The sequence below is a fragment of the Anticarsia gemmatalis genome, chromosome 21 (genome assembly GCF_050436995.1).
Source record: "Anticarsia gemmatalis isolate Benzon Research Colony breed Stoneville strain chromosome 21, ilAntGemm2 primary, whole genome shotgun sequence".
Classification (NCBI taxonomy): domain Eukaryota; kingdom Metazoa; phylum Arthropoda; class Insecta; order Lepidoptera; family Erebidae; genus Anticarsia; species Anticarsia gemmatalis.
This window is the reverse complement of record NC_134765.1, coordinates 5,284,853-5,310,353: the sequence shown is the minus strand read 5'-3', so window position 1 is coordinate 5,310,353 and position 25,501 is coordinate 5,284,853. Positions and strand designations below refer to the sequence as shown.

The window sequence follows — 25,501 nt, the reverse complement described above, 5'->3', positions numbered from 1 at the left end:
GATTTGGGATTTTAGGCAATGGGATAATGTAGGCTTTGCGCCACAAGGAAGGAAAGGAACCAGAGGTAAGGGAGAAATTTATGATGTGAGATATGGCGGGGAGCAGGTGATCCAACACAGAGACAATCATGCGTCGACTGACGTCATCGGCGCCTACTGCATTCGATTTAATAGAATGGATTATCTTCTTAACATCTTCCGGTGTTACTGGCGAAAAGGAGAAGGATTCAATATTTGGTCGGGGTAATCCCAGTATGGATTGGACAGTATCGGTCTTGGTTTGGTGATCCATCACTGTGGTGGACGTAAAGTGACGATTTATATCGTCCAATCCAACCGTGCACTGTAAGTTATTGCTCTGATGTTTGCCAATACCGAGGGTTCCGAGAAACCTCCAGATATCGGCCGGGGAAGAGGAGGAAAGGTTATTTAGAAAATGTCGGCGTTTAGCGTTACGTACCATCTGATTGCATCGGTTCCTTGCAACTTTAAACTGGTGCCAGTTTTCGTCACACCGATCTCTACGAAACTTGGCAAAGGCCCTATTTCTTCGCCTCATAGCCATTCGAACGCCTTCTGACATCCAGGGCGCAGGAGGACGTTTAAGCCTAACCTTCCTAACCGGCGCGTGGACATCAAACAGCCCAACAACAGCTTTATTGAATATAGAAATTTTGTCGTCAATGTTCGAAGCTGTTGTTAGCTGCTCCCAGTTGAGGTTAGCAGCGTCCGTACCTAATTTGTCCACATTCATACGCCCGAAACAACGCTTGTACAGAACCTTTGGACGGGATTTGGGGGGCTTTAGGGCGTAGGACATGAAGATTAGGTCGTGGTGAGAGAAACCAGGAGCTGGGTATTGGCCTGAGGATGAGACAAGGGAGGGAGCAGAAGTAAGGATTAAGTCCAGCCAGGTATCTTCACCTTCAGTGTTGTGGTGAGTGGCATGTAGGGGTAGAACGTGAAGGCTGGAGGACTCGACGATCTCAAGGAGTTTACAGGAGCGTGGTGAGCGAGGAGAAAGGAGATCAGTATTGAAATCGCCCATGATGATTTGATGTGAGTAACTAGACCCCGTAGATTCCAGCACCGACTCGATGCTGGAGAAGTAGTCGATGGAAGGGGGACAATATACAACGCCGAGAAGGACTTTGGCTCCTTTGACACAAACCTCGAGAAAAAGGAATTCGGCGGATGCAGAGTAATTGGGAGAAGAAGAAGTAAGAATGTGGTAGGGTAAGTCACTTCTAAGATAGATAGCGACGCCACCACCTCTCCTATCTATGCGGTCGTTACGTATTAGAGAGTAACCTGAGAGAGAGTAGGAAGAAGAAGATAAGTGAGGTTTGAGCCAAGTCTCTGAAATCAGGATGGCATGAACGTCAGCATCAGCAAAAGCTTCTTGTAGGTCATTGAAATGGCTTGGAACGCTCTGTGCATTTAAGTGACAGACGTTAAAAAGATTTTTATTAGAGCTTTCAAAAGTCTGCCGTACAAAATCACCGAGCGTACCCCCTGTGGAACAAAAGCTCTCGTTTGGTGAAGAGGTAAAGTCTTCAGCTGATGCGAAAGAGGCATCATCGTCGCTGTACATAATATAACAAAAAAAAAAAGATAATAATAAATAATAATAAATAGATATCACAAAAAATAAAATATAAGAGGAGTATTAAACGGTGCAAATAACATCTCTGCACCACCCGCCAGCTAACACACACAATAAAAGGAAAAAATATATAAAGTGAGAAGTACAGTACAGAAAATTAAATAAAAAAAAACTGTAAGTGAAAACATACATACTGCAACACCGAACGTTACCGAACGTAACTGTCAAAGTCACTTGGTTGTCATCTGTCACTTGTCAGTTTGTCATTTGACAACACTGCGATCCAGTGATTTTGCAATTTACAATTGAGATTATGATAATAAGTTATGAGGGTGATCAGTAAATAAAGTAAAGAAGACATGTTGTCGCGAATAATCTTACCATGAATTGCAGTTACAAAATACCCTAACGGCGTCGCAATACGATCGAGATCCTACACTTAGGTCTTACGCGGTTTAGAACTCGCCGCAGATGATGCCGCGTTCACCGCTCCGTGCTTCGGTCGGGAAGGGATTGCAGTGCCCACCTTTGGATGCCGGGTAGTAAGAGTGTTCAGCTCGTCCATGGTGACAATCTTATGACGGCTTCGATCAGACGTTTTGACGATGATGGTGCCGTCTTGGGTCCAGCAATCCTTTAGACCGAAATGCTGCCGAGCCTTAGCAAATATCACTTGGCGGGTCCTCGTCAGAAATTCTCTCACCGATATAGACGTCCCCCGCAATTTCGCCTTAGCTCGCCAGACAGATGACCGGACCTCTGCATCCGAGAAACGCACGAGAATTGGTCGGTGGTGCTTACCTCCAGGGGCGCCTATCCTGTGACAAACCCTGATGGAAGCTGGTGTTATTGTGGTCAAGCCCAACTTGCCCTGGAGAATGCTGGAGGCCATACTTTGGGCATCCACATTATCTGCCTCCGGAACCCCGAGGAAGAGGAGGTCCTTCCTGCGATGTCTTGTCTCCATGGCGTCCATACACCGTGCACATTCTGCAACCTGTTGCCGGAGCAAGCTGAGTACACCAAAGATTAGCTCACGGAATGTCCGGAACTCCTCAGCCACCTTTGCCACCGTGTCCTTCGCAGCACCTGTTTGAAGCTGAGCCTCCAGATCAGCCATCCGTTTGTTGAAGGTCTCCTCAAGCTTCGTCTGGGTCAGCTGAATCTCACTTAGCTGAGACATTTTGTGTAACTACTTGTGACAAGTGACTTGCAACTTTCCTTAAGTTTTGTGTTCAGCTGGCAGGTGGTGTATAATGATACAATATCACTACATATACTATGCACTAATAATTGTATGTATTATAATTATAATATTAAGCAAATAAAATTAAAAATAAACTATTAAATTAAATAAATAAAAATTAAATTAGGGGGAGCGATTTTTTGTGTCCACTTATTTTGACACCTACCTACAGAATATATTATATGCAAGTATTTAAAATTATGATTGAAAATTAATTTTGCCACAAAAGCAATGTTAATGATATCTGAATATCTAGCTTAAAATATTTTTTTTATCTAAGTTAATCACAGTGTTTAAAAAAAAACCCTTAGAAATGATATAATACCTTGGATGCGAAGCATATTTTTTTTCAAAACTTACATTACTATCTTAAATGATACGGTTCAAGCGAGAGAGATTCATTGCATTGAAAAAAATGCAACAGGCTTTGAAGCTTTGCATAATAAGTAATTAATTTATTTACTGTTAAAATGTAGACTGATAATGATAAAAACTTATACTTACGCCATTAAAGGAACATCATAATTTGTTACTTTCTTATAAATGGTATTAGGGAAATTCACTTCTAAAAAAAACTTGTGTTACAAAATTCACGTGTACATTTGTATTAGTATTTCTTGTGATATACATCACACTATTATAAATATTAGAGCTTTAGCTACAACTAGGCATAATAAAAATGCTTGCCGCGGATCAATAAAAAGTAATAATTTAGCACCTTTGCGGTTGAGACACGGTCATAAGCGAGGCGATTAGCCTTTGTCACATTTTCAGCTGATGCAGTTTTGTTAGTTGCAAGTTTTTATCTATTTTTTGTTTTGTTTATTTCTCTATTATCAAGTTCGACCAAGTTTTCCAAGACACTCGCTTTACCAGTTTCATGTTGATGTTTGGTCTTACTATGTCCGCTATCCGCAACCACTGATTCCTTATTAATTTATGTGTTTTTCAATTATCATCGCTTACTTTTAGATACCATAAAAGATTACCTGACTATGTAAATGTTTTAGCATTTTTTCAAGAGCCACATTTTATTTTGTGCCCTGGGAATGTCTCCTTGAAACCTGTTTTTACAAATGAAGTGCTACATTCTCAAAAAAACTGCTAATATAAAGTCAAGGGTAAAGCTGGAGCAGAAAGCACTTGAAAAAACCTTTTCGCATTTTACCAATAAAAAAAATCACCCGCTCACCCATGCTACCGAGGCCTTCTTCCTAAACAGGCAAGCTAGTATTTTAAAAGGGTTCAACAACCTCACCTAGCACGGAACCTTGCGTTTGCCTGCATTACTAGCTCGCAATATGCTACGTTATAGGAATTCATTAGCCATATCGCTAACATATTCCATCGGCTTTTTTCGTGATTAACATACGCAACATTTATTTTTAGATATTTATCTATGAGTGAAGTCTGTCCAGAACAGCCTAGTTTACTCTCATAATAAGGCAATGAACTCCTCTTGCCAATATATACAGGATTTCTTATTTCCTTGCCTTCCGCCTCATGTTAAAGTTTTTAACACAGAAGTCTTCTTGTCATTAAGATTATCGCAATATTATTTTCAAGGCACTGGTTGTTTTATAGCATCTGTCATTGTGTCAGTGGTTACTTATAAGTACTTATAACCACGTCTTCGACATACAACTAATGTAAATGAAGCAGTTGAGGGGCTTGAAATGACAATGCCTTATTTATCGCTTCCTTATAATATATGTTGTTCCATTTACTATGAAGAGGCTTTGATGTTTTCGAGCACTAACACACTTGAAAGTAAGTGTACTTCCTTTGCAAGTCGTTTTGCGCCCTAAAAATAAATTTGTTTTGTAAATGCCAAAAATATCACTCAAACGAAAGCATTACAGCATAATCCAGTGCTTGAAGCAGTAGCTTGTTCAGTAATTGCAATGTCGTGACTCACTGAATACCCGTAATTATGAACTGTGCGACCTATTTCTGCTATTACATGCCGCAGAAGAAATGCACCGCAACGTACTTACTACTAAGTTTTAGGTTTAACTATATTTATGTTCTGCAGTGGAGGCTAAATGTATGTGCTTGCTAATGTTATTTTGTTACTCATTATTACCAGTATTACCACTAGTTTAATAGCAGAGGAAGAGAAAGGAAAAAGGAAGACTAGAATAAGTGAGAGGGAGTGCCAGAACAAGACCTAAGATTAAGCGCTTCACTTTCATATAAAAAACGAATAAGTCAATCACTCAATGGACTATTGGAACCAAATTACTCCTTATCAGAACCATTAAACACCAGGTTGTCAAGCTGAGAAATCTGATAACGACCTCAAAATCCACCTCAACATAACTACTCTTTGCATCACGAGGGCTGTTTATTCACGGACACTATACCAAAAGAGAATATTTCATTCATTTCTCTTTACAATGTTGGTCTGTTATATTAAAAAGCCTTGCAACCATTGCAGTTATGAGCGCTGTCGAAAGATATTAAACCATACACTTTACGAGCGATATAAAATATCTTATGATTGCTTTATAGAGCCACTTTTCAGAGAAATGACGCTTATTTACGGTGTCCAAGATATTAAAAGCTGTATTTTGACAATGTCACTCCTTTGTGCCTTAGTCGATTGAACATATTAAACTCTAGGATTGGCTAGAGTGAAGAAGACATAATAATCAACGAGCCAAACTTATCAATAACTTACAAATTTTCCAATAAAATTTAATTTGATACAATTGTTACGAGCCTCAGAAATATAGACTCAACCTCAGACAATAGCTAAGTTGTAATCAGATTAAATGAAAGGCTAGTTGTAAAATTTCATAATCCGTTCATTACAAAAGTCTAATATCAAACACGACCTTGGTGTATTGATATCCAATACCTTTAATCAGTGTCTCCACTAACAATATTTTTGTAGCTTTGTGGTCGACAGCCACACTTACAGTAGTCACCGATTTCGCCTACTATTTGCTCATCAGCAGATAGTAGTGATCGTACTCCTGATAGTTCTTCCCGACACTTGCGGCTGGTAAAAATTGCCGAACTTAAACAAATACTCAAAAGTTTTGAGTATTTGTTTAGGTCAAAGAAGTCCTGTTTGCTTTTTTAAACTGTTCTGATAGTTTGCCAAAGCTAACATAACTTGTACATTTTTTATTTGTAACCTCCGTAACATTATTTTAAATATTGCTATTATATTATTAATTTTATTTATAGTATGTTTATTTTGAATCGTTATCCTATATCTTTGTAATATTTCTTTTATTTCTTATTAAAATACGTTTTAAGTATTGTTTCTTTAATGCAATAAAATATTTAATTACTACGATTCATTGCAAAGCCAACCTACCCCAAACATAAGTCATTAACCCATAAAAGGTAAAAGGGTCATTCATTGCACCCAGAGCCCAAACAACAGGACAAAGTAACAGCACATTCCCTGTACTGTTAAATTACTCCAACATTTCAAACCAACGGCCATTTAGTCCATATTTGTATGCAACACATAGGCGTTTCCTCCTGAAATTTGTATAGAAACAACTGCTGTACGTGCAAGGAAAAATAATCCCAATAACATTCAGCATTGGGACCTCAGAATTGTAAAACAAGACTGTCTGTCGCCGTACACTGTTAGAACACATGATACCGCTGTATCGACCCAAAGAGAGCGACGCGCGCACTCCAATAACCATGTCTGAACACCAAAATATAAGAAAAACTTAATACAATTAAATATATTAAAATATTTCAAATAAAAAAATATAAAAAAGTCATGTATTTGAATATTAAATAGTTTTTTTTTTCCTGAAAATTAACATTACATATTTTTCTCATTTTATCTTTGAATTGAAATGAATCGTTTTAGTGTATTGTAATTTTTAATAAGAATTTCGAATACTCATGTGGATTGGGGTTTTATGGGATTTTTATGTGTTATACAAGGTTCTGGGGTGCCTATGAGGGCGATAGAGCGACCTGCGCCCAGTAGTAGCCGAGCCGCGAGTACGCGCCGACGTCTGACGCAAATCAGACGTCATAGTAAAAAGACAATTAAAAAATATACGCTTTCAACCCAGAACATAATGATATAGTGTTAAAAGAACAAAGTGTTTTTCAATTCATTGTTTTTTTCAACGTGTTTTGTTCCAAATGGTAACAGTGAGAACGGAGCTTTGATGAGGCTAGTTAAATTAATATTTGTACAATTATTTTTAGTATACACTACGCATTTTCATTACCACTCACTACTACTTTGTGTATTGGTTCATTTTATGAAAACTTATGTCACTATTTTCAAGAAAATAACTCAAAAAAATATGGTCAAGTCATCACTGCATTATGTCGATATGCGTAACGTATTTCATGCCAGTATTATCGTAACCATTTCATATTTTAATTAAATAAAACTACGATTCAAAAATATGAAATACATTTTTTTTAATTATGTAACAAAAATAGTGTGTTTCTTTGTATTATTTCATGAAAAATCACAATACAAATATGAAATACGGTTGCTGCATGATTCTAATACATTTTCGTGTTTGATATCATCGCGTGTGGGGTTGTATTAGTGCCGTGTGACGTCAGAAATCTATAGTTTGAGGTTAGGTTATGTAATAGTGCTTTTAACGGTACAAAAAAGGTCTAAGTTTTTCAGGGATCATTTTATTCTAGTTCTACGGTACAAGTACTTGAAATTACCAGTATATCGTGACCCGTATTGCTTTGATTAGCGTAAATCTCATGTATGTTGGACGGCTTATAAGTTAACATTCGTTCCAACGTTTTTGTGATTGTATGTTGAAGTTTTCTTTAGTAATTGTAATTAGGTAACGCAACGGCATATTTTAAATTGCGTGAATTGTGTTTTTATTGGTCATTTACATAAGTATTCGTTTAAAATACCTTTTTAAGGCGGCTGTTTCTGTCCTTGTCAGATTTGTAGCTTTATAACTATGTTGGTTAAGGGAGGGTACTTTAAGCCTTTAATTTACTGGTTATACCTGGATATAACTAACAGAAGAGCGCGTAAACTGACAAAAGGAAAGAGAGGTCTATACTTGGCTATAAGCCTCTTCGGGCTTTTGTCGAAATTGATTCACACCTTTTCAAAGCGACTGCTTTAATTTGTTTAGTATTTCTTTAGGATACAGTACTAATTTGATATTTCAATGAACTATGACGTAGATGTATATGTATAATAATATGCATCTACGTCAGCTGTCTTGTACCCGCATCACCAGTTCAAAAAAGACATAAGACGAACATAACAGGAAAGGACTTAAGCTGTTCTTTTACTGATAATGAAAGGCGTATTAATGGTGACATAACATTACTTAAACTCTTTCAAACTGTGCATAGCGTTTCCACTAAGGAAGCGTTTTAAGTTCGTCGGAAGAAAGGCTTATAATGAAGTATTTACATACGACTACTTGGTACTTAAGACTTTCTTGTATTGAAGGTACATGTCACTCACCTTACGTCAATTACTGAAACTTGATGGTACTTCGATTTCGAAAAGTATTGCTCATAAGGAAATTTGTCTTAACTTGAGGTTTTGTTGTTTAGCTATTATTATTTAAAATAAATTACTATACTTGACAACGCCAGTAGCGTCGTGGTTAATACGGTCGCCACACTGATTCCACTAGTTTGCCATATTGTCTCAAGGGTAGGGAGTTCGATTTTTACGAAGGACAAATACATATTTGTGTGATACACCCAAAGTGGTTATCTATATCCTTTGTACCTACTTGCTTTTGTAATCTATACTAATACTAGCTGACCCGCGCAACTTCGCTTGCGTCACATAAGAGAGAATGGGTCAGAATTTTCCACGTTTTTGTAACACTTTTTACTGTTACTCTGCTCCTGTTGGTCGTAGCGTGATGATATAAAATATGTTTTTTTGCACGAAAAATATTCTCAAAATTATTTATATCTCGCGAAATCGCGCTAAGGCATATCCGCCATTAAAACAGTTGCCATGACAACGGAATTTTGTTAATTCAGTGTCATTATAATATTCAATATTCGCGACTTCCTTCGCAACCTGAATTTTCCCGGGAAATGCGTCATTTTCCCGGAGTAAAAAGTAGCCTATGTCCTTTCTCGGGTATCAAAATATCTCCATACCAAATTTCATGCAAATTGGTTCAGTAGTTTAGGCGTGATTAAGTAGCAGACAGACAGACAGAGTTACTTTCGCATTTATAATATTAGTATGGATTATAAAGCTGAAGAGTTTGTTTGATTAATTATTTGTTCGTTTGAACGCGCTAGTCTCAGGAACTACTGGTCCGATGTGAAAAAATCTTTCAGTGTTAGATAGCCTATTTATCGAGAAAGGCTAAAGGCTATATATTATCACGCTACGACCAATAGGAGCAGAGCACCAGTAAAAAATGTTACAAAAACGGGAAAAATTTCACCCATTCTCTCTTCTGTGACGCAAGCGAAGTTGCGCGAGTCAGCTAGTTTGTAATAAGTCTTTTTGACTAAGTACTTAGTTTCGGTCATTTAAAAAATCTACGCTACATACCTGCAGTATGTCAATAACTTACTAAAGATTGGTTATTGAGAACCCTCGTTAAGTGGCTTTGCGTAGTCGCCACGCCTCTTCTATTGCATCGGGCGTCATGTGTTCAATTCCCACGCGGAACAAATATTTGTGATTCACGGATATATTGTTTTGGTTGTATTGAACCTTTATATTGTAGGTTTGTTTGTATGTTTGCTTGTTTGTTAAGCCTTTTTGGACAGGATAATTCCATTCTAGCATAAACTATTCTTCAAGTTAGTTAATGTTACTATAATATATACAAACTTACTTTTATTTCAAGTAGAATTCTTACATAACCACCGGTTTAAAAGTCATGCGTATTAGGGATATTTCAAAAACTACTCATTAAAAGGGCACATAAGAAACACCACCTTTCGATTAAAAAGTAATCCTTAAAATCATTCTGTAAAAAGTTATGAGATAACTAACAAAAAATACAGATGAAATGAGAAGCTCCTATTTTTTAAGTTGGTTAAAAAGGAAATACTACTTAGCAACCTTAAGTTACCGCACGCAGTTACCAAAACACATGAAATGAAAAGAAAACTAATTAATCATAATTAGCTTTCAATACGATTTTTTTATTAAAAGTGGAAGATCTTCTTTCCAAAGATACCAAATTGAATTATACTCAAATTTCCTCACTTTTCCTTAAAAGATGACATTAAAAAAACAAGGAAGAAAAACAGCTTGCCCGTCAAAAAGAGACGGGTGATCTATTGTTATCTCACTCTTTTCATTCTCCACACAATTGCACTTTGACTATCGAAGCCGGTTTGAATAACAACCTGCTTATTACAAGGCTTTCCTTTGAAAGTAATCGTCTTGTTGATTTTCTTTAAGGGATTCCTATTATGTGAGCAGTAAGAGGTCGATGATATAACGTCCCACGTATTATTTTAAGAGTTGAATAGAAAGCATAGGGTGTATCAACCGCTTTTTGAAAGGTAATTCATATCTGAATTCGTTACTTTCATAAATACGTATATACTCATTAATAAAATCAAAATCAATCAAAATTTATGTACAGTCTTGTTTTCAATTTGTTATTTATTTGAAAACCCCTGCTCAACTCTCATTTCTTGACCTACTTCATTGATCTCTGTAGACGTCACCCCAAGGTAGACTAGTAGAATATGCCTTTGGCATTAAGTCCCCCTGTTAGGCCTTAGTATACTTACAAAGCTTAAATAAATAAATGAGTATAAAGTAAATCATGACAGACAATGCAAGAAACCACATATCTTTGAAATGTACTCGTCGCATGTTAAAAGTCAGAAGTTTCTTTATCTTATTCAATTAACTACTCTTGGCTCGCGAACTTTACTTATATGGCTTATTACCTGCATAGTTTCCGTTCCCACGAGATTTCTCGGAGAGAAACTATCCAATGTCCCTTCTTGAGTCTCAAACTATTTGTATACAAAGTTACGTCAAAACCGTTTCAGTAGTTTACGCATAACGAAGAGCCAGAAGAGTAGAGAGACTAAGTTACTACCGCAATATAATATTAGTGGTAATATATTAATTTAAATCAACGAAAACTATTATTACACATTATAATATATTTTCCACGACAACATATTTTTTACAAACACATCAGCTAATTTGGTAAAACTTGAGAAGAAATCAATCAACGTCACACAAAAATATAATATAGAATTTATCGGCGAATATGTTTGACGATACATGAAAATTGATTAAGTAATAACGTATGTAAGCTGAGCCTTTGCGACTTGCACACGTTATAAAACTTTATATTACGAGTTAGTTTACAAGTTGGTATATCCTAGGCAAAACGTAAGATCTAGCATAATTCGATATGGTGTGAATAAAATCAACTTTGTGATGGGAAATAGTATATCACTTAATCAAATCAGGTATCTTATATAATGAATTCCAACTCCTTTAGTAAACCTTGCTATTACAAAGCAGAAATGCTTGTGACGTACCCCTGCTAATATGTTTGTCTTATATTATCTATATAGTTTTCCGCGACAGAAGATTGATTTGTAGATCTCGAAAATACGGGTTGTTACCTCAAAGGGGCTGGCAAAGACCAGAGAAGACCCTGGTACGATCCTCACAAACTTGTTTTGCTTCATTCAAATCTCATCTTGTCATACAGGACCGCCAGTTCGGAGTGCTAAATAAATAATAAGTCAAATATATAATGTCTTAAAAGATAAAGCAGTAGGTTAGTGTAATAAAGCCATGGTTACACCATCTTGCTTGGCAAACATAGCGAGTGGCATTCTGCCAAGTTTTTTCAATAACGTCAGTCCTGTAGAAACTGTTTTAATAATGTTTGTTCTGCTTCCGTCCGGTTTTGCTTGTATTGATAAAATCTGCATTATATTATTCTAGGTTTGTAGAGAATTTATGTTCAGTGAAATTTGTATGCAGCATATAAATTTCATATCATCATTCATAGAGCGTAACTCAAAAGCTGTTATAATTCGCAAAGATGAAAGGAAATCAAAATGAATAAAAAAATATCTCGTTGTCAGTAGGAGTTTAAAAAGTGCAATATTTTTTAATGAAAATCTAAGTATTCTTTAAAACCGCAGAGTAAACACACAACTATTATTTAAACAATAAATATAGTGGCATTCCTTTCACATTAACTAGTTTCTGAACTCTACGATGAAAAAGTCAGGAAAGTTTCAAATCACAATTTGAAGTAATATTTCCTCTCACTTCAACAGTTTGTGATAGACAGAAACAAATTTACCAGTGACAATTGGAAAAGAAGACAGACACATGAAATGCTTCGTTCATTCCATTGTTCCAATTTCAGTAGCAAAGTAAAGAAAATGAATCGGAAAGCTTTTCGTGATCATTCACACTTTGCCGCAGTTTTTTAAGTGAAGAACTATGACAAGGATTGCCACTTTAAAATCGTTAAATTAAAACTATCATCGCTCATCAGTGACAGCCAAAATTTCGACAGGTCGTAGGGACCTAAAATGCAAATCCCAAATAATAATATAATTTGTCAAGATATTTGTATCAGACGTGCTTTGTACTTTTGCATTTTACATACTTACGTTATCTACTTATCATCTCCAAAACATTTAAGTAAAGCAAGCCTCATTAGACCACAACTCGAACCATCTTTTTACATGCCTTCGGAAACAAATAGAAGCACAGCTTAAATACTTCTATGACGTGATCACTCGACTATATACAGGGCATATAGATCGATTTCTATCATTTACCTATGTCTGTCTGCAACCGGTTTGACATTATTCACCTAGATCCAGCGTATCATTTGAAACAAAATAAACAATGCCATGTTCCGCCGTGTTCTATAACGCCTGTACCCGTTGCTTTACAATCGACGACCCAGTTCCACTTCCATGCTATTCTTGAGGCTATCTTCAGGCTTTCATTCTTCTGCAGACGTGTTATTTCTAGTAAAAGCTTTTGTTGTAAAGGAATAGATGGATTCTTCGAGTGGCTACGACTGAATAGAAAAATTGGATGAAATAGAGATCACATATAGCTTTTGATGATCACTAGGCAAGTTCGTACTGTACCTCGATTCTCTACCACTATCGGCTACCGACAACCGGCTAGCTATCGAAATTTTGATATTTAGAATGTTCTGCCAAAAAGTTTCTACGACGCCCGTCAGAGGCGCTGATCAGATTTTCATACTTAATTTTTCGATGACAGTCGGTTGTCGGCAGTCGATAGTAATAGAGAATCGAGCTACCGGTCAAGAGGTTTTCATTAACGTTACCAGAATAGATTATTAAAACTCCTTTTAATAGAATAAACTAGTTTTCTCACAGATTTATTACAGTCTGTTCGGAAGTTTCAAAGAAGGGAAACTCATGGGTGATTTATTAAGTAGATAATGTCATAAGCTACCTGCATTGGCTTTTTGCCCTTGGCGTGTCATCACTAAACATTCGTTTATGAAATAACATCACACAATTTCTATACTGACGTATTCTATAGTTCAGTGATTTAATATACCTATATAGACACAATTATTTTACATAAAATAGATATATTCAAAAAAAGGTAGACAAAGACCCATGGAACGCGAAATACAAAATTCTCTCGCTTCATTCACATTCAAACATCTTGTCATACAATTATTCCCATGTAAACGATAAAATTTGATATTATGGTGTACGTTATATAAAATTCATGAGTTAATGAATGACGGGCCACAATGATAAGCTGGTCGGGACTATGAATAATTGAGAAGCCTGAATGAGTACGGAATGTAAAAGTGAAGGTTTTGGTCGATAATAGAAGAATATTTGAAGATTCAAGAAAGGATATAAATAAATGTTAAAATGTTATTTCTTTGTCTCAATTTATGAAATTTTTCCTGCGTTCAAATAGTCTTGTTCGCTATTGCGGGTATACCACCAACTTTTACAAAACTATCCTATTTCAGGAGAGTTCCGCAGTGAAACAGAAAGTTAAAGAGTTTGACTTGTTCATAGCTTTTTAAAGAAAACGCGCTAGATATTAATTAAAAAGTACATATAAAGACTAGAGATGAGTTTTATAAAAATCATTGAAAAGTCTTAGGCATCTTTACAACTTATGGAAGATATAGAACTGTAGATAAAGTATATACCTAAGCAAATGTACGAAGATTACTGTCAATATTTACTCACGTAGTAAACCGTTATTTATACTTATGTATACGGTAGTTTTAATCAGAGTATATAACAATCTGATTGCGAATACAATAAATATATCTTATTACAGGCCCATTACCATACTGAAATAATCGCCACCCACACATACTCCAGTATGCAGAAATGATAGGGTAATCTATTTATAACCGAAATCACACGGCAAATGGCTCTTTTAACTGTTTATTTATGAAACAATCGATGAACTACATCGACTAACAATCAACCACACCCAATCGAGGCAGTTTATGAGGTTCGTAATGACAGTAGATTATATTTTCAATCCATTAACGAGATACTAAGAAAAATGTTTACTATAATCTTGAAGAATGTGGCGATGGTCACGTAATTTTTTGTAATAAAGTAATGTTACACAGGAATTAATACGTTTATGCTACATTAAGACAGTTAGTTTATAACTATTGTAAGATGTTAAAATGACAAGAAAATATCAAGACAATGTAAATTGTTTAATACATTGTAGGTAATGCGGATTTTTCGTGCTATCTTTGTACCAAAATATTTTTTTTTTGTTCAAAATCAACATTAATGAAATAAATCAAATATTGACAGTTAAGATTGTCAAAGTTTACGGTTAATGATTTAACCCCCAGTCCGAAAGGTCGAGCCAATGAGAATAACTTATAATTTCCTAATTTCTAACTTCTTTTTAATTTTTGCGTTCCTATCACAAATCATTAGCAATATAACCTCCAAATTTATACACCGTTGTTTATGATAAAGGCTTAAAAGATTAATTCGTAATCTTTGTCTAAATATAGCCTTGATTCTCACGGGTGCGTTTAACAGCGCCTAAGTGAGTTGATTAGGAAGCCACTAGGGAGTGGATTGTGGATAAGAATAGAACAATATATGGCTTCAGTTACGTGAATGTCTTGTAGCGATTTGATTAAGATTTTACAATAGAGTAACTATAGTGTATTTCAAGTCAGAAAATGTATTTTGTTAAATTGTAACTGCCGAAATTAAGGTATTGATAAAATCTTGAAAAAGAAATTTGTGTATGAAAAGTAAACCTGAAAATATTCTTTGTTTAACAATTATTTCATCTATAATTAATTTAGGTGACACATGAGACTACAGAAAATTATGGGTCTTTTTTAAATTATTTTATATTTTTTAATGCAATTTAAACGTCATTCTGCGTTGGTGCAACACCTGCCCATATTTTTACAATTTTAATAAAATCCTTTAATGGTTTCGTCTTAAATGAGTTAAGTGACATTTAAGTGAACTGATTAGGACGGCAATAGGGAGTGAAATCGTGCTTAAGAATAGAACAATATATAGCTTCAGCGACGGTAATGTGAGTATCTTGTAGAGGAGCTATTTGATAAAGGGCTAAGGTCGGTTTTAAAATAGAGCAATGCAATGTAATGACTACTTAACTACTAACGAGTGAATGAAATGCATTTGTTGGTATATTGATAACATTCAACTATGTCTATCTATAGGTGCGTTGGCTTGTCCCGACTTGAAGTTGTTACAGTTTTTGGTGAAAAAAAAATGTTCAAGTTTTTTAAATAAAATAACCACACGCACACAAATGTATGTAAAGTTCAACCCGGTACTTGGTCAACATGATGAAATGAAGCAAGGTCCAACCCCATAAATAATTCCAGGACGAGAAAAATGTGTACTTCTTAACAAATCATTAAAGAACTTACTAGATTTCGTGTCTCTATTTGAAACGTAACTTAACTAACATACCTACTGAATCGAAATGTCAATGAATAAATTAACGTACAATATCGTATAGAACAAGATGGCTCATCAAAATGAGGTGTTTCATTGAACTTATTTGGTTTCTTTACTGGAACAAAGTGGCCATAATGGACTTATAGGTAGGCGACCATTGTTTACACAACTTGATCCATTGTCGACTTAACGGCTTAACGATGTTCAAGGTTTTTACTTTATTGATGTTATTTTTATAAATTAGGCGATGTATCGTTTAGTACAATGAGACAATAATCGATTTGTGCAGTGTAGGTTATTAAGGTGGTGAGTGTGTTTATATTAACTTCCTGTGATGGGATTTCATCAATTCGTGTAAAAGTGTTTTTGTTCTTAGCCATGTCAAAGTCCTTCAGCTTGAACAATTTTGACACTAGATTGACCACTAACCAAACGATAAGAATAAGAAGAATTTGCTTCCCTTATGAGAAAAAGGTGTGATTTTCTTAATGTATGTATATGTTTCTGTTTCATCATTAATGGTTTTAAAGGGTATTTGGATGCCAACAAACGTTTTGAATTTTCTGGCAAATTGAGTGAAAAGTTAACTATTATCACAAGTTGCATACACTACTTGTGATAATAGTTCTACTAGTTCTCAGAGTACTTGATTATTCAAATCAATTTCATATTTTCTTTAAGTAATTTCTTGAATCGTTTCAAATTAGTATAGAATTTACCCAGCCAATCGTCTATTAAGTCATTTACTTTCACGTATCATTAAATAAAAAGAAAGTGAATACAATTTCTAAAAACAACATACAAGCTGAAAAATCTCACCGCCTTGACCGCATAAACCATTCTCAATGCTAATTCCAGCCAAATCGATATCTGGATACTGGATTGTTGGCCAGACAGTCTGGCGACGACTCGGTCTAGATGTGTAGAGTGCCAGTCACAGCGACTGTTTAATAAACAATCTTGTTAAGTAGATTTGCCAATCCAGCGTCTGGATTCTGGAGTTGTTTTCGTGTGACGTTTTTGTTTTGTGAAAATTGAATGATAGTCTCATGGTACCTTCTTGAAGACATATTCAAATGCTGATGCAACATAATTTTGCATTTTTATATTTGTTCATAAAATGTTTGTTTTCGTCAGTATACTGAAAGTGATTTACGCTTTTCACGTTATCTATAAATAGCTTTTCAAAGCTAAGGGCTTGGCTGCAAGGAAACTAATATCTGAATAGCTAAAAGTGGACCATTAGCTATGACAAAAGTGTCGCAATATCGAGATTAACGTGATCGTGCATTATTTCATACCTTGCTTTGCTTGACAAGTTTGATTGATGGACTGACGTTTTAGCCCATCAAACTCGATGGTTTGACACGTCAGCGTAAAAAATCTGATCGATTCATGCAACATGAAAATTTAAAACTATGAAAAAAGTATTTTGATCAAATATATCGCCTTGAGTGACACCACGCCTCTACAAGGTTATAGCTGTCTGTCAGACCACAGCGAAACGTAGTGAATGCCCTAGGTATTCAGAATATTTGCCAAGTATGCCAAATGCCAATCACAATGTTTGGACCAACATTCCAACTGACGTAGAGCTTAATAACGTCATGCTATATGTTCGGAGTTATTCCATTTTGTTGAATTAGGAGAAAATCTTTTGCATACAAATACATTGAGTCATTTACTATAAGAGGTGTCTGCGTGTAGTTTTTCTTGTTCAAATTATTTATTACAATGATGCAGATAACACACTTTCATTATAATTCATCTCTCTTTAAACATCACTAAAGTTTTCGCTGCCATTTATCACACGCATCAACATTATTTAAAGTAATGTTAATTTAACCAAGCCCATCAAACCTTTCAGATATAACCAACCAAAAATGTAAATAAAACTCCAACAAACCAACGTTCCAAGACTGAAATACAATGATATGACACAGGCGAGCTGAGACAGCGCTATGGTTGCCCCTAGCGCTCCCACACCATGACAGACGAAGAAAAAATACCGCCAACCTTTGCCGAAAAACTTCTATTTTACACGACAGCCACTTTCGTATTACTGGCCATCTTCAGCCTGTTCGCGTTCCTCTTCCTCGTACCCTTCGTCATAGAACCGGCATTCACCACGATATTCATGCAATTCGATCCAGTCGCAGCATTATGCGTCACAGCCTCGGTGAAACATCTCGTCGGAGCCAGCAACTGCTCCTGGGCGTCTTGTCGCGAAGGCTGCACTAAAGACCTCTTCGAGTGTACACAGATCCGCGTCAACTACAAACTCGGTATCTATCCTAACATCACACCGACAGATGACGAGAATCTAATCAGGGTCGAGAGGGCTCTGAGAAAAGACTACGAATACGAAAACTACGAATCGACAGCGGATAAATCATACCCAGAGATGATTGAGGAAGATCTGCCAGAAGCTATACCGACTGGCCTGCAAGGGAATGATTCTGAATGGTATTTTACCGGAGCAAGACTGTTCCCAAATGTAAAAGGCTGTGGTTACCCACCTATTTTAAATTGCACCGTGTTCTACGCCAAGCATATGCCTCTCGGTACCAATTATACTTGTTACTACAGCCGCGTGGACCCCGGCTTGGTGATCACTGAGCTGGACATGTGGCAGAACACCCTGAACCTGGTGTATGCTATGGCGATACCTATACCATCGTTCATTATTTCGGTGATATATTTGACGTTCGCGTACTTTAAGATATATAATACTGAGGAGGAATCGGAGCAGGCTCCTTTGAAGAGCGATGCTGAAGCGATGGCGACAGGAGACGATGAGAAGCCGACGACTCCAGGGTCGGACACGTTCAGGGAGGACCTGGCGTGCTACGGACATCAGTTAAAGATGCAGCTGGCCAACGACAAGCCTAAAGAGGGCTTCGAATCCAATAGTCCGCCAATTTCCAATTCTGCTTCTCTGTCTGGGTGAGTTGAATTTTATATTTTTGTATTATTCTAGATCTCTTATTGTTATTCGATACGTCGGAGATATTATTTATATTTAGGAAATCTGAAACTTCAAAATCAATAATTAAGTCCCAAAAATTAAAACACATTGTCTTAAAACTGATAAACGAAAACAAACGGGAAAATAGGAGTAAGACACTTGACAAAGAATTCTGACTCTCAAACATCATAAATTCATACAGACTAAAAGAAATAGTTAAACATACATTTACACTAGAACACTAGGTAGAGCAACACTTGGTCCAAAAAAGAAAGAAAAAACATAGGTCCCCAGACGAAAACTCTTCAGGTTTATTTTCATAAAAAATTCTCTTCACCAGGACGAAGTCATCATTCGTGAACGCCTAACGTGACTAACAACTAACACAGAGGTACGTCTCTGGTGGCTTCAGCTTTATTTCTTTACGCTTAAGGTTCAAAATTCAACACGCTAGCACACTCCTTATATTGCCAACTGCACAATGCAAAATAAAAAACACACATGCTTAAGCTTAGTGCTGTTCAAACGGAAAAAAAACGCTTATATATTCGGAATGTTTTGTAAAAAAATATAGGACGGAAATGGAAAAGTAATTTCACAAATCGTTTTTCCAGAAATGCATTTTTCGATAGTTAGTTTGCATTGTTACCTAGTACCGGTTACGTAACTCATTATGATTAAAATAGGTCGTAATTAACTGCAGCGCTGATTAAGCCAGCTAGTTTATTTTTTTCTAATTTATGAAGGCAAATGCAGATTAATTTTATCGGTTGATTTCTATACGTTATCCAAACCCTGGTGTTTAATAACATGAAAAACAGCACAACTGATAATAATGTTATTAAAACGTTTCCAAGACTTTTCCGCCAACAGCAAAATATCCGATTTTCAATATTTTCGATTTATAACTTGCATCAATATAAACTAACTTGCATAAGAAAGCCTCTTTTATAATGAAATTAACCAAAAAAAAAAACATAACCAATAAGACTGCTATTTCTTTCATTACATTATCTCAATACAATAGCAAAAGCAAGCTTACAATAGCTTTCTAGTCTATTGAGGATCCAATGAAACGTTGTCAAATTATTTAGGTCAATGCCCTCGAGGTTGATCTCCCATTTATCTCAGTAACAAGCTTCCTTAGTCCTTCCTTATATAGAAATGATAGTGTGTTTACTGACCTTTAAAAGCCGCTCCTAAGTTATCCTATCTATAGTGTATACTTGTGTATACATGTTACAACTTTCATAGAACAAATCAAAAAGATAATTTTGGACATAATTACTTAAAATGACTTGGATAAAAAAACGAACGCTAGGTAAATACAAGGTGCTTTTGCCCAGCAGACGACAACGCAAATTGCTATTAAAAATCGTAGGGTTAGGGGTCAACTTGCAGTCAAAGTTATTTAAGCCTGACATGCCTTCGACATGGCTTAACGACTGTAATATTAAAAGACAGCAACCGGGACCGATTTCAAACGTTAAAATCATTATAGGATTTATACAGCTTTTCTAAATCACCAAAAATATTTTCATCGCGCTTAGCTTTTCTGCAGTTATTGTGTTATTAGATGAAAATAAATGTTACGATAAATTGAGTACCCAACCCCTTAATCACTTTGTTGCTGCAAATTAATAGTAGTGCACAGACAGTTAGCTTTAAAATAATTTTATGAAATAATAACCCATCGACCGATGAAGTTCTTTTAATTGAGCCCCAGAGACTTTCATGATTAAAGGTGATAAATTTTCTAATATTTTATGATCAAATAAACATAGCAAAATAGTCTTAACAATTCGTTTCCTCAGCATGTCACCTAATAAATGTTCTAGAATGTATTAGTCATTCATTCAATGAAGAAAGTTTTACCAAAATTAATAAATACCTTTACTTAAAAATCAAACTCACGCTCAGAATTTTGCTTATATTATAATATAATAATTATTGCATATATTTTGTTTACAGATGACAGGATTCCTGAAGAGGCGGCATCGGTTACAAAGTGCATCACGAGATGAGGTGAACAATGAAAACAAAACTGTTTATGATCAATATTGTGCTCGACATGTGATTTAACACGCTTGAGTATTGCTGTTCCTCTCATACTATTCTGTAAGAGTGCGTGAGAGAATAGGATAGACACAGTATGAAAGTACGACTTTGAAAAGGTCGAAAACGGGCGAAAGAATTTTTTATAACGCGTTGTGAAATAAAAAATGATACTGAACACTTTCGGGGAGATAACTTCTGTTACCTTTGATTTATATTATTTTTAAATTAAAAATATCTATATATTAAATTCAAACCATCTCTGCAATGACAATAATTGCTTTATTTTGAAAATTATACAGATTTCTTTTTATATTCATGTAAAATATATATCCCTTAATTAAAATATGTTTTCAACGTTTCCAACTCCCTTCCATGGAGAATTATTGCTCAATACAGAAGGGTTTATTGAACAGAAGTTATTATCCCGAAACGACGATTTATATTAGTTATAATAAAAGAATTTTATCTCCTATAGTAATTATGAATAAGATTTTAATGCTCGTACGCTAATGTGTCAAAATGCACGCGTGCTGTTAAAATATATTGAAAATATAAAAAAAGTATTGTATATTATAAAAAAGAAGTATGTATAAAAGCAAGCTGTTCAAAAATAGTAAAATAATTTTATCGAGTTGTTGATTTTGAGATGCATTAGTACCTACAGTCGAGAATAGCAAATATATAGATGACTAAAAATATATTGAAGAAAAATGTTTAAATACATCGACTAAAAATTATAAATAGTAATTAAATCCCATCAGTACAATTCATGATATCATTTTAGTTATAAGCTACCGATATCAGTTTATTAATTATAGCAATATATATTTGGACACAGTAACGTTTTAGTTTAGTTAGCTAAATCCAAAGCTTGACTGAGAGGCGAAGCAAGATAAGTCGCAAATAAAAATTAGTGAATCGTATGTATTAAACGATGGTATGTACTACATAAACACGTATGTATGTAGGTACATTGAAATTATTGAATTCCTTGCCACGCTCTACGCGGTATCGATTCTCCGTCCCGTGCCTCGACTATTCAAAAATTCATTAACACTGTCCATACCGATCCGAACCGACGTTATACCATTATACTCACGAAAATAGAATACATTAAACAATTATACCGAAATTCATTTCCAACTAACGTCACCAGTCTTCAGTTATCCGAATTTAAGTCGATTATTTACCGGAATCTTTAAATTATTTTAGCAAAACAGATCGAAGAATTTTACTGTTGTAATGTTGCATGAAAATTGTGTTTTTCATAATTATTATTATGAATAATAAGAAGGCTTGTGAATATTGCGTAAATTCTAGAATAATTCCGCCAGTCGAGTTTGAGAGAATTTAATATTCACTTTTATTTAACAGCTTCTTGTTTCTTTGTTAAGATAATTACGTAGTTAATTTGACGAGAACGTAAGTCGATACGCTCCTTTTGAAAATTATACCTACACCGTGTTTACACCTGATGAATTTGTAATGTTACACATTTTCTTTTTTGAATGTTATTATTTTTAAAATAAAAATTTATAAATTAATAAATTCACGTAGACTGGATGAATATGTTAGAAAATATTGCTAAAATCTACGCACATTGTCTAGTGTAATATTTGATGAGTATATCTATAAGAATTCGTATAATTTTGAGATCCGATAGATAGGACTTGCCTTTTTCGTCATGTATAGTGTATGTATAATAACGACCCAACTTACAATGTAAAGATTTGCTTTATGAATGGAATAAATAAATATTGTCTACGTTACACTATGAACGTTATAAAATATAAAACGAAATATTAACTATATAATTTACATTTCTTATTGATTTTGTCAATTGAATACACGTAAATGATATTATTTTTACATCATATTTTTTTGTATAATACGTAAATGTTGGCTTTTTTGAAATTCTTGTTAATATTATTCTGTATACCAAAAACACGAGTGTTTATTTAATAAAAGTATTAGCATTAAGCAAAAAGCAATTGGTAATAATATCAAAATGGTAAACAAAAGTCAAATTATTTTTTATCTAATTTTGTTTCCCCCGTGGACGTCTGAATTTCGGTTGTGTAAAATAGTTTAGTGATTTTAGCGTTAATAATTGTAATTTTAATAATTCCAATGATATTATTGTATTGCAAATGTATGTAAAATGCTTAAATGTGATGGTAATTAATTAAGGCACCTTCGAATAGGTCCTCACCTCGCCCCTCTTCCAGTTCTGTAAAGATGAGGTTATATTTATTAAAAGAAAACGCTTATATTATAAAATAATGGAACAACTATTTATTAATGTCAGATGGATTTAAAGATATCTTGTTATAACTGAATATAATGAAAGCTATAAGGGTCAATCTTGAAGGTCAGAACTTATTTCCCTGGTGCATTGAGTCTAACAAGATCACGTTTCCGAATGGTGACGAACTGATGTCTGGTAAAGTGTGTTCTACTGCTGATAATAAAATATTTTACGAGCTTTCTTCATTCAGCTGTTCTGATCTCCAGGATTCAACCCAAAAGTCTAATTTTCATAAAATGGGGGCCGATAATTTCGTGTGATATAAATTAAAAAAATAATTTATTACGATTATATAAATGTCAAAGACTTATATTATACATAAATGTATAATTATAATTTATAGAAAATATAACCTCATCTTATTTACATTTTTCATATAAAACACGTTTATGACACTATTTTACACCCTTATGATATTTTTTCTTTTTTAAAAAACATTTTTCCGTGATATTCACACCTGTCTATTGTAATGGGATTGAATATTATTATTTTTTCCATTTAAAAATAATAATATTTGATTTTTTCGGTGTATTTTGTTATACTGTTTAATGGAAGCGCTATTTCAATGCTTTTTGGCTTGAAAAAACACTTATATGTATATAAGAATTATATATTATAATAAATATTATCATCATTATCGACACAGGTAAAAGTTGTCAGCAGATTAGATAAAAAGTCCACCTAGAAAATATTTTGTAAAAAAAATGTCGAGATGCGATTGGTTTCAAAAATTAGATATTTGTAAAAGATTTAGATATTAAGGGCATAACTATTTGTAGTTACGCATACAAGGCGGTTGCATACATACAAACAAAACAAGTGTTTGAGTAGTTCTGGAATAGGTTTTAATTACACTTTTAAATATTAAGCATAACTACACTAGACCTATCAGTCAAAACTTCTCTAAGTTATCTGATTCTGATTTCGTCGCATTTTCAAACATCGCTTAAGTTGGATGTGTTTTCCAAATAGGATCCCATGAAAGGAAAAACACCACAACAAATTCACAACCCATATTTTAAGATCTCGCGCAAAACACGGTAATCATAAGGACTTAAGAAGTTGATGAAAATTTAGGACCTCTGCAATAATTACCTTTAAATTATAGTATTCCGACTTATGCATTCATTGTTTTGAAATGCGATCCACTCTCGCTAAACTCAGAGGTTCAACTGCAAAAAAAAGGTTCCGACAAATTGATAACTTTCTCTTTTGAAGTCGGTTAAAAATGTTACGTAACAACTCGTAAAATACTAAACAATGAAACATTTTTCAAATGCACCACTCCACCTAAGGTTAATTGTTTCTGGATGCTTTCCAGAAAAACATTGGAATTTATCCAATTCTAAAGTAGTGTAAAAAATTAATGGGTGCTGTAATATATTCCAAAGTGGAATAAATACTAGTTTTTGCAGCCTTAGACCTAAATAGGTGAATATTGTTTTTAAAATGTCTGTTTATTGTTATTTAGCGCAATTATTTTCTGTAATAGTATAGTATTTTGTAGATTCCCAACACTAATAGGAAACGGACTTACTACACAGATAATATAAAATCCTGAAATCCTTTCAAAATACCTAAAACCTATTTTAATTTAATTTATTCTCATCTACGTTTAAATGTGTGCAACCGGCTTGTAATTTTGAAGTGTGGCGCAAAATTTTCTTGCTAATAAAAAACAAGCGAAATGTTTGAATTATTATATTCATCGTAAATGCGTTTTCATTCATTTGGAAGTGTTGCCTTATAACCGTTTTGTACATAAAGAAATAAATAAAAAAAACGTTAGTAGAAAATAAAGTACACTCATTGGCTTCGACTATTCGTTTTATTTATTCATCGCCCGACCTTTTCGTGTGTGCCAACCCTTAAATTAAAAAGTGAGGTTCGTACGATTTTTGAATTTTTCAGTTCTTAATTTGTTTCGGTGTTTTATCGTTTTCTTCTTCCTTGAATGTTTTGAGTTTAACCTTCAACGTACCACTGAGTACTTAATTATTTAACAGTTAATAGGCAGACGCATAATTACCTTTTTTATTTAGATAAAATAGTACTTATATTTTTTCTTTCTATTTCCGTATGAGTAATTAGCTATATCAGCTATCATAGTTTCAATAGGTATGTTCTTATGTATAATATATTGCAGTAAAAATATTTCTTTTTTACTTGTACAATTTTTGAGTGGGAAGCCTATCCTTGATAAATTATTAGGGCTTAAACGATGATAGCTCATGATAACGGAATGAATGATTTCTGGTTAAGATGATAAGTAACCATTTTCACTATTTGGTAGAATAAAGTCGTGTGAAAACACTACTCAAAACTTCCAGTCATAGACTCCAACAAAAAATAGAATAAAGGTCTTTGAAGTACTTTTCGAAAGTA

At 34.5% G+C, this 25,501-nt stretch overlaps 1 protein-coding gene across 4 annotated transcripts; it reads left to right on the top strand.

The window, feature by feature from the left end:
- Positions 1 to 6,829: 6,829 nt before the first annotated feature.
- Positions 6,830 to 24,935, top strand: tipE (temperature-induced paralytic E). Of its 4 annotated transcripts, none has more exons than XM_076128491.1 (4): positions 6,830 to 6,986; positions 17,726 to 18,728; positions 19,091 to 19,141; positions 20,722 to 24,935. In XM_076128491.1, exons 2-3 carry the CDS (start codon positions 17,770 to 17,772, stop codon positions 19,116 to 19,118), a joined length of 987 nt encoding a protein of 328 aa, XP_075984606.1. In that variant the 5' UTR covers positions 6,830 to 6,986; positions 17,726 to 17,769; the 3' UTR covers positions 19,119 to 19,141; positions 20,722 to 24,935. The 4 variants fall into 4 exon arrangements, with proteins under 4 accessions (XP_075984606.1, XP_075984605.1, XP_075984604.1 ...); XM_076128490.1 differs by having other exon boundaries at positions 17,650 to 18,728; XM_076128489.1 differs by having other exon boundaries at positions 6,830 to 7,014; positions 17,650 to 18,728.
- The last annotated feature ends 566 nt before the right edge of the window (positions 24,936 to 25,501 follow it).